The sequence below is a fragment of the Apium graveolens genome, chromosome 6 (genome assembly GCF_009905375.1).
Source record: "Apium graveolens cultivar Ventura chromosome 6, ASM990537v1, whole genome shotgun sequence".
Classification (NCBI taxonomy): Eukaryota; Viridiplantae; Streptophyta; class Magnoliopsida; order Apiales; family Apiaceae; genus Apium; species Apium graveolens.
Genome location: NC_133652.1, coordinates 293,984,384 through 293,999,762, shown reverse-complemented (window position 1 = coordinate 293,999,762; position 15,379 = coordinate 293,984,384). Strand labels below are relative to the sequence as shown.

Here is a 15,379-nt window from a genome sequence, read left to right as displayed (position 1 = left end):
TCTTTTTTTTATTATCCTGATTGGTGTGATATTTTTCAATTTTTGATTACATGGAAAATAGTAAATGGATCGTCAAACATGGATGTACACTATCTCACATATGGAGGAGGATTATATCAGGGGAGTTAATGAATTTATTTGGTGTGCTCTAAAACACCAAGAAAATAAAGAGAAGGAAAATGGATACAAAGACTTGATCTGTGTCTTTGTCAATTTTGCCTTAACATGAAATTTTTTTCTAAGATTGAGACTATGCAGGACCATCTATTTAGTCATGGTTTCAAAAAGAATTACACTAAGTGGATTTGGCATGGGGAGGTAATTGATTCAGGTGAGAGTTCTCATCGAAATTGTGAAGATGAGGAAAATAGTAAGACCATTGATGAAGATTATAATGATAAGATCAATGATAGAGTAGAAGAGATGATAGAAGATGTGGAAGACCATTTCATTCACCGGCCATAAATTCTTTAAAACTTAGTGAGAGATTCAAAGAAACTTTTGTATCCCCGTTGCAATAGTGAATTCACTATATTGTCAACAACAATGAAGTTGTGTAGAATGAAAGTAAAATATGGGTGGACTGATAAGAGTTTTACAGACCTATTAAAACTTATGAGAGGCATACTTCCTCCAAATAATGAGCTCCCAAATTCTATGTACGAGGCTAAGAAGATACTATGTCCAATGGGAATGGATGTGAAAAAGATACATGCACGTCCAAATGACTCTATTTTGTTTCGAAATGACAATGAAGATTTACACGTATGTCCTAAGTGTGGAGCATCTCGGTATAAGCCAGATGGTAATAATTCAGCAGAAGAGAAAAAGAAAAGGCCTCCTGCTAAAGTGGTTTGGTATCTACCTATTGTGGAACGTTTCAAATGCCTTTATGCGAATGTAAAAGATGCTAAATATTTAAGATGGCATGCAGAATGGAGAAAGTCAGATGGGATGCTTAGACATCCAAGTGACTCTCCACAATGGAGGAGCATTGATGGAATGTTTCCAGAATTTGGTGCTGAGGTGAGGAATTTATGACTTGGTCTTTGTGCATATGGCATGAATCCTTATCGTACTTTAAGTTGTAATCATAGCACTTGGCCGGTTCTTCTCATGATTTATAATTTGCCTCCTTGGTTGTGTATGAAGCGCAAATATATAATGTTATATGTGCTAATATCTGGACCTAAAGAGCCCGGAAATAACATAGATGTTTATCTTCAGCCGCTTATTGAAGATTTGAAATTATTATGGGACGAAGGTGTGACGGTGTATGATTCCTAAAATCAGTCACATTTTAATTTACGTGCCATGATATTTTGCACCATAAGTGATTTTCCGGGTTATGGTAACCTTTCGGGATACCCCATTAAAGGAGCAAAAGCATGCCCAATATGGGAAGATGGTACAAGCACCTACCGCTTAAAATACGACAAAAAAATGTATATATGAATCATCTAAGATTTCTTCCTCGCAACCACCCGTATCGTAAGGACAAGAAGTCTTTTGATGGACATGTCGAGACTCGTGGAGCTTGTATGCCTTTAAGTGGACTGGAGACCTTCGAGAGGGTCAAAGATCTTGATGTTGAACTTGGAAAGCTCTGTAAAATGCCTCAAGATAATATTTGGAAAAAGAGATCCATATTTTGGGAGCTTCCATATTGGAAACACTTTGCATATTGAAAAAAATGTTTGTGAAAGTATTATAGGAACATTGTTGAATTTACCTGGAAAAACAAAGGATGGGATCAAGGCTAGACTAGACATGCAAGAAATGGGAATTCGAAAAGAGTTAGCGCCACAAGTGTCTACAAAGCGTTCATATCTACCTTCGGCGTGTAATACTTTATCTAGGAAAGAGAAAATTAGCTTTTGTAAATATTTATCTAGTGTGAAAGCTCCGCATGGATATTCTTCAAATATTAAAAAGCTGGTATCAATGAAAGATTTGAAACTTGTGGGTTTGAAGTCACATGATTGTCACGTGTTATTGCAACAATTGCTACCAATTGCAATTCAAGGAATACTACCGAAGCATGTCAGATTTGTAATTACGAAGCTTTGTTTGTTCTTTAACACTATATGCAGTAAAGTGATTGATCCTGATTCGTTGGATAAATTACAAGTTGACATTATTGTTACACTTTGCCAATTTGAGCAGTATTTCATACTTTGTCACATGTATCCTTTTGAGAGATTTTTATGAACGTTGAAAGGATATGTGAAGAGTCGATATCGACCTGAAGGTAGTATAGTTGAAGCATATTATGTGGAGGAGGTAATTGAATTTTACACGGATTATTTAGCAAGTACGGATCCCATTGGGATTCCAAGATCTCGACATGAGGGTAGACTTCAAGGTCATGGTACATTGGGCCTAAAAATGATCTCTCCGGGTGCTGAAATACTTGATAGAGCTCATCTATTTGTACTACAACACATGACAGAAGTAAATGCCTACTTGGAGGAACGTAACCCAAATTTTCCAAATGCATCCTTCTAAGAGTCGCAAGTGGGTGTTATATGAACAAAACAGCTCTTTTGGTGAATGGTTTAAAGATCAAGTAATGTCTCTCATATCACAAGCACCTAGTTCAGTTTCTAATACGATATAATGGTTAGCCTATGGACCTGGAGTTCTTGTGAGGTCATATGAAAGTTATGATGTTAATGGATACACATTCTATACCAAATATCAAGATCGAAAAAGCGCTATGCAGAATAGCGGAGTGTGTGTAGGAGTGTCGTCGACAGAAATTGATAGAAATGCTAACAATCAATCACGAGATGTAAAAATTCATATTATGGGGTTATTGAACATATCTGGGCTTGATTATAAAGAATTTAAAATCGCTTTATTTAAATGTAAGTGGTTTAATATTCGGCGTGGTGTTCGAGTGGATGAGTTAGGTTTCACTTTGGTGGACTTTAGTCGCTTTGGTCATGAAGATGACCCATTCATACTTGCCACACAAGTGAAACAAGTTTTTTACATTGAAGACCGTGTTGACTCTAAATATTCGATTGTTGTTCAAGGTAAGAGACGAATTCTCGGTATTGATGATGTTGTAGATGAAGATGAATACAACCAATTTAATGAGAATCCCCCTTTCTCTACCGAGCTGCCAACCTCATACGAGGACGAGAATTTTAATTCACATTACATTCGTAATGACCACGATGAAGGAATGTGGATTGATTAAATAAAATATGTAAGATGCTTAACCTGTCATGTTAGTTTCTTTCTTTATTTTTTTCCACGTCTAGCTTATTGCATATGTTTATTAGTTTTTATTTTTCTATCTTGTTGTAGGTTTAATAGATTATTTCGTTACTTTTTTTTTTATTAGTCTAGTTTATTATAGTTGTGGGAAATTGTTTATGTAATCTGTGCAAACTTAACATGTACGACATAACATGCATAATTTATTATACATTTAATTCTTTAGTCTTCATGATATGCCGCTTACAAACTGAACTTGCTCTTTTTTCAGATTTATTAATGGAAGAAAGTACAGAATCTAGTTTGAATCAATCCAAGAAAAGATTCTAGATTTATTCATGGTTTTTGCAAATTTTTAAGTAATCAAGGTAACAGCAGCAATATTAGTTGTTCTCTAATTAAAGTAACTAGTAATTGGTTGTTTTGGAACAGGAAATTCGTGAGAAAGCACAGAACGTCAAAAAAATAACACACATTCACATTATCTAGGAAAGGGTGGCTATGATGAAAAGAGGATTGAATGGCAAAAAGAGGACCCTATTGCTCATTTGTCTCAGTCTGAATGCATTGATCCGTCTATATTATCTAATGATTGTACTGGTCGTGGTTTTGATTGGATTAGAGCACGACTTAAGAAGAAGGAGGGAGAAGGTTATTTTTTCCCTAAAGCTTCCACCAAGGAAGTGTTTGAAAAAATGGTAAATTGCTTCATCTATATGTTAGAATACATTTATCTTATAGACTTCATAGTATTGTATTGTGGCACGTCTAGATAATTTAAATTCCAGTAAACATTAAAAATTATTATGTACTATGTAGTGTCCAGGTATTGGAACAGGTAGCCTGGCATGATAAAATATATGAAGGGTCATGGAGTCCACACGGTCATGATGATATTTTGACACGTGCACTTGAAAAAAAGGAGCATGGTGGACACGTTAGAGGGGTTGGAGGAGGGGCTTGCATTCGCGATGTGTTTGGATCAGGAAAAAATATGCAAAATAGCAGGACTATCTCTTAGACTTGGCTACTATTACCAGGAGAGTGAGGGAGGAGTGCAAGGAAGAAATGAGTGAGATTCATGGGAAGTATAATAAAGAAATCAGTGAGATGCATGCAAAGTATAGTAGCGAGGTTAATGAAATGCATTAGAAACTTGCGGGCATCTTAGATCATTTTATGCAAATTGGTATGCCGCTTCCTAACAATTTTGAAATTGAGCTTTGTACCCCACCAAATGAGGTAATTCGTAGTAGCTGCCAATCCGTGGACCCAAACACTCCAGATCCTTTACTAGATATTCAGGTACGCAAGTGTCAGGAGTGTTAATTTACAAAAAAAGCAGGAAATTCAAATTTGACACTTAATGGCAGTTTTGTATGTTATATATATGCCTACAGATGTACCTTTACACAATCTCTAGTCTATTAAAGCCTTTTACTAATAGTTTCCTATTTGTAATGCAGAATCCCACCCCATGTCGTCTGTGTGATGAACTCTAAATCAAAAAAACAGATTGTGGCAAGGGGACAGTTTTTCCATCAATTTTACCAGGGCTGACATGGTTCATGGTGTACAAATAGCGCCAGAAAATATTAAAGTATGTGTTGATGATGTCTTTGGTGAATATAAAACAACCTCTCTTCCGGCCATGCAGTGAGCACATTATGGTTGGTGATGCAAGCGTTAGCTTTGTCCAATGGCCAAAAAATCTAATTCTATTAGGACATGTGAGAATTTGAAATTACATTTGTCATTTTGATTACACGTTTGCCTTACAAATAATGGTTCAAACTTTTTACTTATTATTTCAAAATATAAACTTGGTACCCTTTCAATTAGGATCCTATTGTACCTGAGAAGACAAAAGTCCATCAAAAACTAAAAATGATCCCTAGCAAAGGGTCTGCAACCCATACTCAAAAGCATGAAGGGCCTTTTAATCGTGATGAAGAATTACAAAATCTGAGCGAAAATTGTAAATATTTGCATGATGTGATGATGTTGCCTGCTAAATCTAAAATTACCAATGTTGTCAAGGATAGTGAAGTTTTTAAGTGCAATCTTGTTGGAGGACAACCCATATCAGTCTCACGCGATGATATAGCTGAATTTTTGAGGATGAGTTGCTTGAATATACCCATTTTGCAGATATTCATGGTGAGTCTATACTTCCATTTTTCTATGATGGTTAATTTCATAAATATGAAAAGATGCATGTTTATCCTACAAACTATCTTCTGACATGTCTTTAAATTAAAATTTAGGTACATTAATAAATTGTGCAAGGAATCTAATATTGATGATTTTGGATTCATGTGCCCGTCAGCATTGGCACTGGTGCGTAAAAATCCGTATCGAATAACTGCTTATATGACTGAAGTTATGCTGGAATCACGAAAAAATGTTTTATCTTGGCACCTTACATTGAAGAGTAAGCATATTAAATGTTGGTAATTAATAATAATCTATTAATTTATATCTAACTCTATTTTATATATACTTTTTGTAGTAATCACTAGATGTTACTTTTATCTTTGTCGCGAAGTGATGTTTTTGTGTTCAGTTCCATAATAAAAACTCCAAAGATTCACATCAAAGGATTTTTGAATGTGTAAGTATTGTATGTAATTATGAAGAATAAGATATCATTTTTGATGTGTTCTTTTTGTTTAAAGGTGGCTTACTTTTTCTTAATTCATAGGGCATATCAAGTCTATGTGGTTCCAAAAGGCAACAAGAACATTATATGGATAGTAGGATGCATTGGCATGAAAATATTATGGTACCTTTTTATAATTTTTATTTTACAAGTCAATTTATTTTTTCTTTAATGGAATATATGATTGGTTTTGGTTTTTTAGTGTCCTCAACAATGTGGAGGTACCGAGTGTGGTTATTATGTTATGAGGTACATGTTTGATTTAGTCTCACGATATTGTAGAACCGGAAAGAATAATTGGGCTAAGGTACTTGGAAACCACATCAAATATTTCAAGTGTGATGGAAATATGAATATTAATTAATGTTGATATGTATATACTATTGCAGGGTATTGGAAGGGCAGAATCCTATACTCGACAATATTGATGAAATTAGAGACCTTTGGGCTGATTATTTTGTGAATGAATATTTGTAGGATTAGTAGGGATGATGGAGTTGTTATTATTTTTTGCCGAGAAAAAATTAAGGTTAAAGACTTTTATTATTATGAAACATTGTACTTTGATATTGAGATCATTGATTTTGTGATAGTTTTATTGAATTGAGCACCATTCTTTATGTTGTAGTAATTTTAGTCTGGTTGTGATTGAGATGTATATTGGATATCCAAGTTTTATATATTTGTGGGGGAGGAGAATGTATATATTGATTGTACTGGTATGGACAATATGATGTATGCTGATGTATACATGAATAATATAAATTTTATATAAAAAAAACTTTTTGCGGCTGTTAAGCTTAAACAGACACATAACGGTTTATAATAAGCGTCTGTTTTTTGGTCTAATGCGGCTGTTATAAGCAGATGCAAATAAATATTATGCGTCTGTTAAGAGAAGCAGACGTAATTATGAAGACTTTTTGCAGCTGTTTGTTGATGTTTTGCGGCTGTTTATAACAGACCAATATATTTATACGTCTGTTTATTAACTGACGCATATATCTCATAACGATACGTCTCCTCCATACGCATCTATTGTGAACAGACGCATATCACCCATTTGGACAGCCGCGTATGGCACTTTTTGTACTAGTGTGTGTCGATACGTGGATACTTCTGCATCCATTATTGTCATCTTTGCTACATGTCGAATATAATATACCACTATTGTCAACATTTCTTCTGCATCCCCCATGCATGAAACAACTTTGAAGCAACTCCTGAAGTTCTTCGGCCTTGAACCCTTTCAAATTTTGTTAAAGTAATCTTGGCCCGACAATCCTCATATTGGCAACCAAATCACCACTTTCTAAGAGTCGATGTTGTAAAGCACATGCTTCTTTTGTAAAAACCTGAAATTCTAACTAAATCTAATATCACTATCTTGTATAAGTACATTACCAATTTGGGTGGCATGCCCCCCACTTCTAAAAGTATTCATATTATCATCACTCTTTCAACAATAAAAATTCACAATCACTAAATCGTGCGCTCTCACAAATTCTAAACGATATAATCCATTTTCATTAATAACACCAATATCAGAATACCATGAATGCCATGATAGTCATCCACTCGACCACCGATATGATCATTAAAGTTCACACTGATAAATAAAATTAGTCATTTCGATACTTTGAACCAAATAATCCAAAAAGTGCCAAAACTCTATAAATTCAATATCATTGAACCTGAATTGAGGAACATATACATAGACCACTATTCATGGGGGAATTTGGTAACAACAAAGTTTGAGGTTTCTTGCTGGAATCAAGATCTGTCATGGTGGTTTTTCACCGGAAAATAAAGTGTGTGTGGTCGTTGTGTGATAATTGGTGGATGAGTTTGATTAAGGTAAGTGGTGGCTCCTTATCATCTCTCAACTTCTTACCCTGTCGATGTGCCTATGTACCCTTTATATAGGGATAAACCCTGACATAGTTATTGGGGAATAAGAAATCTAATGGGCTTAGACTTCTCATTCCTGGGCCTGGTAGAAGTCCCTCCAGAATACATATTCCGCTAGCTTTAGGATTGTCCAACTATGGGGTCCAACCGCGAATGCCCGAGGCTCGCTCATAATCGTAGAACTTCAGGAATAGTGCATCTCCCTGTGTCAGGATAACACTTCACTAAAACTATCTCCCTTGATTTACGACGTAGGTCTAGCCACGGTTCACCCCAAATTTCAGACACATCCCTGTCCCCCAAATTAGGATAACCCACCAGATAGGAGGGCAGATGATCGCAAGCTCTTAGGTGCAATGTGCAGGATGACTCTAAAGTTCTCAAACGATAACACCTGTTGAATATAAGAATAAAACACCCAAAGAACATACCAATATTCACCCCGTATCCCCAACAAGGACACCGTTTCAATACAGGAGAATGCCTTCAATCATTAGGCATACCCATAAAGGTCTTCAAGCTTTTCACGAACATCCTACTCCTTGACCGACTCAAGAAGGGAATTCTTCAAAGAATACCGACAATAAAATATTAGTAAAAATAATCATTCATTGTTCCTTCAATGCTTGCACTTGTCCTAAATGAGAAGAAGCACAGAATGCCTGAGTAAATCCAAAGTCGTGAATTCCTTTAGGCCAGAACGCGTCCACACCTTGTGAAATGCACACCTCTTCCCTATATTATTACTCATACACGCGGACAATCAATCTCCTTCCCTTCACTTCCTTGAAGGGGTGTCTGATACCCTAGACACGTCCCTCGATGCATTGAGATTTCCTCCACATCCGTTTGCATTACAACCTTAATTTCAAAAAATCCATATTACATAGTCTATCCCATATTGGACACGTCCTACATATAGGGTGCGTCCTCCCTTCGTGCGTTGCAGTCTAATCCTTCATTCTTTTTCCCCAATTTGATATCAATTAACCCGTTCTTGACCGGAAATGATCCATAACCAATTTTTGGCAATTACAGCCACTGTTCCAACTATTGTCCGAGTAAGTCATTTTAGATACCTGCTTCTACCACCGCATCATTTGACTTCAACTACTTTTTCCTTGAGGTCCGAAGATAACAATATACCTACACCATCCTGTGAATTAACTAACCCTGAATGACAAAGTTTAAACCTAATTTCCTCTTTAGTCTGTTCCCCTTCCATTTAGTTTCTTGAATACAAGGCACAGCCATTTTTCTTTATTCGCAATACATCGGCCAATTCAATTTTTTTTAAATGTCCTACATTCAAACTAGCAAATTGGAACCCACCCCCTGTTTACGAATAACACATACAAAAATCAAAACTAATAAAGTGGGAGCACCACAATACCGTAGGAAACTGTTAAAGATCTTCCCTAAAAAGCTTATCCAATGAGAATTAATGGTGTGTTCTTCCGTTAGCCCGATCATTATCTTCTCATCGATTAATATATCTATGGTACAGTTGGTGTACTAGATGTTAGACTTCCAATATAATTCTAGAGCGATAAAGTAAAATGAAAAAAGGGAAAAAATTTATGTATGAAATAGATGTATAGATGCTATGTATTTAGGATATTACTACTTTCCCCAAAATTTTATTTGAAATATGGATAGTGGTTGATTTTTGTACATAAAGTATAAATAAGTATGATTGGATATTTGGTTGTTGGTGAATGTTGCCGACTAGAATTGGAAGCTTAGGAAAAAATGACTAATTGATCTAAATAATTTATATAAATAAAAAATTATAAGAACCTTATCAAAAGCTGTCGGCCCTAACCAATTATAAGAACCTTATTACCAAAACCTTTTTACGGGGCCCGAAACTCCTTTAAAGATGAGTACAAGTGTGTTTTCCTTATATTAGACTATTGATCATACTTGGGCGGACGAGCATATAATGCTGATACACAAAACCTGGCTATTTTTTTATGGTGAATGGTCACATGTGAAATAAATATAAAAAACAAATATGCACCTTCAAAAAATCATGCACCAGCAACTTTAATGTCAATTTATAGTAGCTAATTTTGTCAAATTCACATCTATAAATGAGTATGAGAATTATAAAATCTTGTGCTCAACCAAATTTTTCCTTAATTGGAACCACAACACATACAGGCAATGAATGATTTTGTTAATCAATAAACTTTATGCTAGTGAGACCAAAAAAAAAAATAAACTAGCATCACATACAGCATAAACAACCAACCTGTAACCTTCATTGAAGAGACCAGATGGTCAAAATATTCTTCAAATCATACCTTAAAATAGAACCAAACTTCAAAATATTGATATGCCTATAATAATGATATTGGAGCATACCTCAAAGTAGAATCAAACTTTAAAATATTTATACGTCTCTAATAATGATTGTGGAGGACAAGTGTATAAAATAATAATAGAGTTTATCTAGTCTCATAAAAGGTTTAAGTGACATAATAGCTAAAAAGGTATAAAAATATAAATTCAAGTTTTATATGTTTATAAAGAAAAACATATTTTTTCTATTTTTAATTTAATATTAAAATTTTTTAAAACATACCATTCAAAACTTTATTAAGTCACTAAACTTCAATTTACATTTAAAACAGACATTTTATTTAAAAGTAAGAACAAGTTAATGGAGGTAATGAGAGTAGTTGTATGTATGCTGCTAAGTGCTAAGTGGCTAATGACTAAAAGCATGAATCTCATTTATAAAAAGTAGATTTTTTAACATCTCTTGCCCCATTATTTCATGACCATGTTTAAAGTGTCCTAAAAAAATCTCTTATTTTTCACATATGATACACAATATTTATTCAAAAAGAAATATTGTGGTTGTCAATACTAAATCAATCATTTCTCATAGTGAATAGATTTAAAATATTTGTACATTGGAAGTATTCATTTTTTTTAAATGTTGGGGATGCTTTAAAAGAGTTTATACATTATAACAGGATGATAAATGAGAAAGAATTATCAATATTAAGGTTAAGAAAGCGGGGAATGTAAAAAAGATGGAAAAGTGAACATGAAACTGATGACTTATCTCATCTTCATACTATAAGAACCCACACAAGAGAATTAGTTACAGGTTTGCAATGAATAGTGATGTTAAATAAATTTGGAGAATTTATTCATTTTCTAATTTCTAATATATGTTTAATTTTCGTTACTTGCAGTTCCTAGCTATCAATATGGATGGATTTTAAAAGGGCAAAGAATGAAAAAAAGGATACCAGCAAGAAGATTTTAATATGACGAAAATCTCATCTAGAAGAAAAATTGGATCACAGCTGCAAAGGAGACTCTTCTACGAGCTGTGCTACTTTAGACCGAGCAAATACTCTTTTAGAAGTTGTATTACTCTCATCAGAAAAATATTTGCAAACACAGTGAGAGTTGAAAAATTAGAAGCTTTACAATGAGGATAGATTGAAAGATGACAAATTTAATATAAAGATATTTTCTATTTATATGTTTAATTAACAACTTTAAAACTGGTGTTTGTGACTCCAAAAATGTGAAGGTACATGTAGCATAAAAAATTTAGAAGAAAATTTCCAAGAAACTCGTTCTTGCTCACTCAACAAAAGTGAAGCAAACTTTGAAAAAAACAAAGGGAAGCAAGCATGTTAGTAAATGAAGTGAATAAATTTTTATCATAACTTAACTTTGTAGACTCAAACATGTAGGTGCAAAAATAAACAGCCTAGAGTGAAATATGTGTTCGTAAAGAACCGGAGAAAATAAAAACAAATACATCCAAGCTACTTGATTCTTTATTAAATCAAACTGAGATACTAATACCCAATGCCAGAGAGAACATGTGGTACAAAATAGCAACTGAACACCTAAAACCGGTATAAATAGTCAACCACTAACTTTATTCACTTTAGCTCCCACTAAATCGCTAACCACGCCATCACCACGTCTAATCTTACCAGATCAGACATACACATTAACAGATAAACAAATGACAGATAAAATATAATAAAATAATTTTAGTTTAGATTAATTACTAAAAAACTCCCCACTAATCTAAACTCGATTAAGCAGAACGTCTAACTCGAAGTAAGGACCTCATGTTTTCAAACTTAACAGCCGTGAGAGCTTTGGTAAAATGATTAACACGCTGTTCTTCAAAGCTCACATGTTTTACAACAATTTCCCCATTCTTAACACACTCCCAAAGAAAATGATAAAGTATGTCTATATATTTACTTATGTTATGAAACATTAGATTCTTGGCCAGATCAATGGCCAATTTGTTATCAATGAATACAGTTACCAGACCAATATTGTAATTTATAATCTACGATAGTAACTTTCTCAACGATATAACTTGACAAGCAGCTCCTGTTGTTGCCATAAGCTCGGCCTCACAGGAGAAGAGTGCCACACAACTTTTTTTTGAGACGACCAAGTAGTTAGACTGTCATTAAGATAGAACACCATACCTCTGATACTTTCCCTGTCCTCTAGGGGTCCTGCAAGGTCGTTATCCGAGTAACCAATTTTCACTTCATTATTGCTATTTCTTGAGTACACCAGCGCAAATCCCATGTCCCCTTTACATATCAAAGAATACGCTTAACTGCTGCCAGATGCATCTTTCTGGGTTTTTCCATAAACCTACTTATGATGCCTACCGAGTAAGCTACGTCTGGCCTGGTATGAAACCAGGTATCTTAGGCCTCCACTAGGCTTTTAAATTCAGTGGAATTCAGCGGTATACCACACTCGACTTTGTTAATAACTTCCTTAGGTGCATTGGAACTTTAGTCGAGTTACAATCCATCAACCCAGCTTTGATAAGAATTTTTTTCACAAATCCCGACTACTTTAGTTGAATATAGCCTTCCCTTTGCTCAACTGCTATTCCTAGATAATAAGTTAACTTCCCCAAGTCTATCATATCAAATTTCTTTGCCATCTATTTCTTGAACTCTGAAATATTCCTTTTGCCGCAAGAGCAAGAAGTAAGTGAATTGTTTCAATTCGAGTAATTGGTGCAAACACCTCGTCATAATCTACGCCTTGTTTTTGTACATGTCCCTTGGCAACGATTCTTGCCTTGTGTTTTATAATATTCCATCAGCATCTCATTTGATCTTGTAAATCCAATTTAAACCAATGGGTTTTTGACCTTGTGGCAGTTCCGTTAATTCCCAAGTGTCGTTTTTCTCAACAGCTTCCATCTCAACTTGAATTGCTTTCTTCCACTCACTCTGTTTTTCCGCTTGAGTGTAGTTTGCTAATTCATCTACTCCCATCAAGAACAATTCTTCATCCTCTAATTCAGTTGGTTCAGTTTCAGCATAATTTTTAGAAATAGACCTGAAATTTTGGGCCTCATCCTCAGATCCAGGACTCGTTAGAGATTCGGTGGTGCTTGGTGTATCCCCCTCCGGTTCACCTCTGTGAGTTTTATCAAAATTTTGATCAATTGTAGTTACACTGAACAGTTGGGTTTAATTTCCATTGGGGTTGTTTTTGTGTCCCTACACCAGGATTTCTGTTCTTTAATTACCACGTCATGACTAACATAAATTCTTTCCGCCTTATGATCCTTGCCAAGATAAATAACCGCTTTACTTCTGTTATCAAGTTTTCTTAAATTCACTAGAGGTAGTCTCATATACGCCATACAACCGAACACTAGCAAATGTTCCATATATGGTTTTTTTCCAAGCCTCATATGGCACAATTCCTGTCACTACACGGGTGGGCAGTCTATTGATTAGATATGTGGAATGTCTAACAGCTTCCCCCCAAATATAATTTGGCACATTTCTTTCCTTTAAGAGACTTCGAGACATTTCCACTAGTGTTCTGTTGCGTCTTTCAACCACCCCATTTTGTTGAGGTGAGTAAGAAGCCGAGTAATGTCGTACAATCCCAGATTCTTCACAGTATCGGGAAAATTTCTTGGATGTGAATTCGCCACCATTGTCCATCCTGAGTGTCATGATCTTTCTGTCTTGACTGTTTTCAAACAGGGCATAAAAGCTTTTAAAAGCACTGAGAGCTTCGCTCTTATCCTTCAAGAGGTAAGTCCACATAATACGAGTATAGTCATCAATCAACACAAATATATATATGTTACCTCGAGGAGTAATGGGTGTTATAAGACCGCAGAGGTCACCATGAATTTTTTCGAGGGCCATTGTTTGCTGAAAAATTAGTCTTTCCAGGAAAAGCTTGTCTGGTTTTCTTTGACATTAGACACCCGCTACACACTTCACCAGGCTGGTTGATCACTGGCATTCTGTTGACCATGTTAGTTATAGACTTCAGCTTCATTGCCTTATAGTTGACATGACCAAATTGAGAATGCCATAACTTGTTGTCATTCACACAGCTGGCCATTAAGCACTCAGATTCACCGCTATATATAATCAATTTGTACAACTTATTTATCGACCGCTTTACTTTCATTAGAAGCTTCTCCTTCGCATCACGAACCCGATGATGTTCCCCGTTGAGGACAATTTTATCCCCACTTTTCAAAAGTTATCCAAGACTGATTATATTACTTCATAGAGACAGAATATAGTACACCTCCTGGAGTTTCCTAGTTTCCCTGTTCTTGTATCTTAATATAATCGAACCATTACCCTTTATCTGTATTGTCGATCCATCCCCAAATTTAACCTGACCTGCCACATTCTCGACGAATTTGTTGAATTCGGAGCGTTGTCCAGTCATATGATTGTTGGCCCCGTTATCCAAGTAGTAGAGATTGGATTCCAACTGCTTCTCTTCACCATTTTGACTTAATTTTGGCACGACTTGTGTTTCATTAATCAGCATATTAACCTTTTCATTTTTCTCCTGTTATATCACAAGCAATGCAAGTTCCTCATATGAGATTTGCGCTATCTGAGCTTCCTCCTTTGCCTCCCTATTACGGCTTGGTTTCTTTCACTCTGCAACATAGTTACCGTATGCACTACAATTAAAGCATCGAATCTTGCCTTTGTCTCATACTTCCCGAAAGACCTCCTGACCTCGATACCCCTGATTTGAAATATCATGCCCTCCTTTGTGTGATAGCCTCTTCAACTCTTCGCTCGTAAGGAAAAGCTTGATTTCCTCCTTTTCCTTTTTGAGCCATTGTTCCTTAGTGAGAAGTAATTGATTTCCTCTTACTTCACTCTGGCCCTTAAGTCTCTCTTTGTGAGTTTTGAGAGAGCGTACCGCCTCCTCAAATGACATAGTATCGAGATCTCCTAAATGTTCGATGATAGAGTCAATTTGTAGAAACTTTGAAGGGACTGCACAGAGAATCTTTTTGACTACGTAACTCTATGCAATCTCCTCCCCCAATGCTCGAATTTTAGTGACCAACCCATTCAGTTTCATGCTAAAATCGTCGATTGTCTCATTGTCTTTCATTGTCATGGACTCGAACTCCACCTTAAGTATTTAAACCTCGGTTGTTTTCACTCTTTTAGCCCCTTAACAGAAGACCTTGATGGCCTCACAAGCTTCCTTAGTTGTTCCCTTATTAGCAAGGGAAAGAAGCATGTCTTCAGGAATTCC

The 15,379-nt window shown here is 35.4% G+C and overlaps 2 protein-coding genes across 2 annotated transcripts; one reads left to right on the top strand and one right to left on the bottom strand.

Annotated features, from left to right (window-relative positions):
• Positions 1-546: 546 nt before the first annotated feature.
• LOC141666250 (uncharacterized) lies at positions 547-4,249 on the top strand. Its single transcript, XM_074472244.1, has 7 exons — positions 547-1,026; positions 1,153-1,264; positions 1,715-2,142; positions 2,233-2,476; positions 2,628-3,173; positions 3,718-3,926; positions 4,055-4,249. The coding sequence occupies exons 1-7, from the start codon at positions 547-549 to the stop codon at positions 4,247-4,249; spliced, it is 2,214 nt and encodes a 737-aa protein (XP_074328345.1).
• Positions 4,250-7,969: 3,720 nt separating this feature from the next.
• Positions 7,970-14,001, bottom strand: LOC141666249 (uncharacterized). Its single transcript, XM_074472243.1, has 5 exons — positions 13,487-14,001; positions 12,981-13,252; positions 12,292-12,402; positions 9,043-9,136; positions 7,970-8,195 (listed from the first exon to the last, which is right to left on the bottom strand). Exons 1-5 carry the CDS (start codon positions 13,999-14,001, stop codon positions 7,970-7,972), a joined length of 1,218 nt encoding a protein of 405 aa, XP_074328344.1.
• Positions 14,002-15,379: the final 1,378 nt, after the last annotated feature.

Bases quoted from the DNA above. Each gene is read 5' to 3' on its own strand.
- LOC141666250 (XM_074472244.1), top strand. From the start codon at position 547: ATGAAGTTGTGTAGAATGAAAGTAAAATATGGGTGGACTGATAAGAGT. The intron at 2,143-2,232 runs GTTACACTTTGC...GGATATGTGAAG, and splicing joins AATTACAAGTTGACATTATT to AGTCGATATCGACCTGAAGG. The intron at 2,477-2,627 runs GTAACCCAAATT...TATAATGGTTAG, and splicing joins AAATGCCTACTTGGAGGAAC to CCTATGGACCTGGAGTTCTT.
- LOC141666249 (XM_074472243.1), bottom strand. From the start codon at position 14,001: ATGGCCCTCGAAAAAATTCATGGTGACCTCTGCGGTCTTATAACACCC. The intron at 9,137-12,291 runs GTATGGTGTTCT...ATTCGTAAACAG, and splicing joins GGACAGGGAAAGTATCAGAG to GGGGTGGGTTCCAATTTGCT. The intron at 8,196-9,042 runs GTATTCAAGAAA...TATATTCAACAG, and splicing joins AAGAAAAATGGCTGTGCCTT to GTGTTATCGTTTGAGAACTT.